The sequence below is a fragment of the Protomyctophum parallelum genome (assembly GCF_964188405.1).
Source record: "Protomyctophum parallelum genome assembly, chromosome: 5".
Lineage (NCBI taxonomy): Eukaryota > Metazoa > Chordata > Actinopteri > Myctophiformes > Myctophidae > Protomyctophum > Protomyctophum parallelum.
Window position 1 is genome coordinate 10,698,254 of NC_139702.1, and position 3,257 is coordinate 10,701,510.

Consider the following 3,257-nt stretch of genomic DNA (forward strand, 5'->3'; position numbering starts at 1 on the left):
AAATCATCACCGATGACGTACATCGTAAAGCGGACAGATTCTCTCGTACAACCTCGACACATGTACAATACATGACTTTCATCGGATACATCGAAATGTGACCTAAGGCTTAAGGCAAGGTAAGAGCTCAGTTTTCGCTCGCACACACACACACACACACACACACACACACACACACACACACACACACACACACACACACACACACACACACACACACACACACACACACACACACACACACACACACACACACACACACACACACACACACACACACACACACACACACACACACACACACACACACACACACACACTTACCGTGAGACGAGCCTCTCGCTGAGGGTCCCGTCTTGAATGCCCCGGCCTGGTCATCTCTTGTGCAATTTCCTCCGCAGAACCTTCCGCGGGATCTTTTGCAACGTCTCCCGCGGCGGCACTAGCCTCTTCTCCTACTCCGTTTAGGACGGGCATCTCTTGGGCAGCCTTGCTGGGGGGAGACCTCGAGGGTCTTTCCACGGTCACATCCGATGACCCCAAAGAGCTGGAGGAGCCAGAGAGGGCCCCGTGGACGATCGCGGTCTCTCCCCTCTTCTCCGATTGGCTGGGGCGTTTGGCGTTTTGGTTGGGTTTGAGGGTGCGGAGGTCAGCGCCCCGGCCTCGGACAGGTTTCAGGACCGCCACCATTTTGATCCGTCCCGTCGCAAGTCTCAGCCTTTTGCCGCCGTCTGCAGCGTTCACTTCATCCTTCTTGACAACCGCCCTCTTCTCATTAATGGCTGGAGCAGATTTGTTCTGTGGGGAGCACAACGAGATGGGGTGGAACAGAGCAAAACCCATAGCATCGCTGTCAGGTGGAAAGACATATCTCTACATTTGATGAAATATGAGACAAACAATATATATTTTCAAAGGTTTTTGTGTGTCTGTGGGTTTGATAAATATTTAACCAATGAAAAGTATTAAGCTTGTGACAAAATCATAACTACATTGGATTCACTGTCTGGAACACAATATAATTTTTTTCCATTTCCAGGTTTTGCACATACAGTACAAGATTTCCACCCAACGGCGACGATATGAAACAATTATTTAATTTAAGGACATATAATCTCTACACATTCAATTCAGGGCGGGAACCCCTTTTGGTGTTTTAAGCATTATGTTATACTTTAGCTATTGAAAAATAGCAGATCTACAAGCTTGTAGCACGGCACCGAGTGCCGCGCTACGAGCTTGTAGATTTGCTATTTTTTGAAAAATCTTGAAAATGTGGCGCAAATCTTTGAATATTATATTCTTTCAGAGCAAACGTTTTTAACTCAAATCTTTGCTTCTTGGGGGGTCCCTGGAACAACATATTTTCAGATGGGAGTCGGCAGCCAATTACATATATTTTTGGGGGTCCTTGACATGAAAATGTTCGAGAACGACTGACATAGAAACATAGGGTTTTTCAGAAAACTGTCAGGATTTAGAAGGCGTTTGTAGAATTGTCCTCAGGTCTAAATGCGTTGAGGACATACAGTACAGTATAATGTCTACACAGTGTCAGCTCAGCTGAATACCTGGTTGGTTGTTTTAGCTGTGGCAGGGGAAGGCCTTGACGCTACTTTGGCTTTGACATTCTTCAGGTCTGGTTTGGGAGCTCTCTTTGCCTCCGGCTTGGCTGGTTTGCACGATGCAGAGGCAGTCTTGGTAGCCAAGTTAGTGGTGCTGGGCTTGGATTTCACAGCTCTCGTTATCACATTAGACTTGGGGAGGGCGACGTCCGCCTCTTCCTGAGAGAGCGGAGGTTTCAACTGTGACTCCTTCTTGGTGACGGAGGAAGCAGAAGATGGCGTATTGGTGGTTTCCCCAAGGACCTCAGAGGCAAGAGGTTCACGTAGTGCAATGTTGTCATTATCATCGGCCAGTCTGTCTGGCAACTGGCCATCCGTGAGAAGTTCCGATGGACAGACCACCTGATCTGACCCGGGACCTGCCATTTCTTCTTCACTGGGAACGGTGCGCTCTCTCTGGAGGTCTTCGCTCTTGGAACCCCCACCCTCTGACAGCACACAGAGGTCTGGAGCACCCACTGAGTCCAGGATGGGGACGTTGCTCGCTGGGGAGACGGTGGCCGCGCTGGCTCTCCTCAGAGCCACGTCAGAGCTCACCGACACAAACAGGTCTTCGTCGTCGTCGTCATCATCATCCATAACAGGAACTTCAGTGGCGTCTGAATCCGGAGACGAGGAGCGGTGCCTTCTCCTGACGCTGCTACTGCTGCTGAGGTCATCGTTGTTGCGGACCACGTTTGTCGTCAGCGTCAGGTTGTCGTTGTCGTTCCAGGTGTCTTCGCAGTAGTCGCCGCCGCTGTCGGCGTCTAGATAGATGGAAACAGAGTTACCGTTGGACTCAGACGACCGCCCCATCACAGTGTTGGACTCAGATGACCGCCCCGTCACGGTTTGGACGCTTTCCGTCGAAGCGTCACGGTCTTCACCCTCTCCCTCCGTCGGCCATTTTGATACGGTGAACCCTGGCGCGTGGTGGGTGGACTCCAGCATGTCGACGTCCAGCGGGCTGTCGAGGCAGCTGCCACTGAGGCTACTCAGACTCCGCAGCGAGTCGGGGGACGACTCCCCCAAACAGGAGGAAGATGAGGAGGACGAGGACGAGGAGACGCGGAAAGCGTTGCCGTTCTGATCTCCAGCACTGTGAAGAGGGAGCTTCATGGCCGCCCCGCTCTTCCCCCCGATAGGGAGGAGGCTCCCACCGGTCTGAGAAACACTCATCTCTGGATGCGGTGTAATGCCTCGTTTCTGTGATAATGTAACTGATTTATCCGTAATTAAGGCACAGGTATTTACTTAGACCATGGATCCATTGTCTGTATGTTGTTGGTTGTGCTGGACAGAGGAATAAACATCTGTATACGATTAGCTGTTGGGCTTTAAGAGTTTTGTTCTGTGATTCTCCAGAATAAACGTCTCTGTGGAATGCAGTAAACTACTGTCTGCTACTAACAATCCATTCTTTCTCACAGCACGGCCATACAGCCATAGAAAGGTTCCACTGAAATGATTTGGAACTCTGATGACTAATAATGACAACTACATAATACAGGTTTTAAAGATGCCCAGGCTCGAATAGCCGAGTATTGCTCCGTTTATTCAACCCAGGTCCACATTTATGATTGCAGATTTCCATCGAGTCACATCCGTGCAGCAACTGTCCTTGCTCCCTTTTTAGTTGCCTGATGACGGGAT

The 3,257-nt window shown here is 50.1% G+C and overlaps 1 protein-coding gene across 1 annotated transcript in view; it reads right to left on the minus strand.

The window, feature by feature from the left end:
* Positions 1-2,783, minus strand: part of LOC310859238 (uncharacterized protein) — a gene marked incomplete at both ends in the record, with an annotated part of 3,315 nt that extends 532 nt beyond the window's left edge. The window contains 2 exons of the mRNA XM_083765640.1: positions 325-798; positions 1,572-2,783. Coding sequence (XP_083621766.1) covers positions 325-798; positions 1,572-2,783 — 1,686 coding nt within the window. The remainder of the gene's footprint in view (positions 1-324; positions 799-1,571) is intronic.
* Between the last annotated feature and the right edge of the window lie 474 nt (positions 2,784-3,257).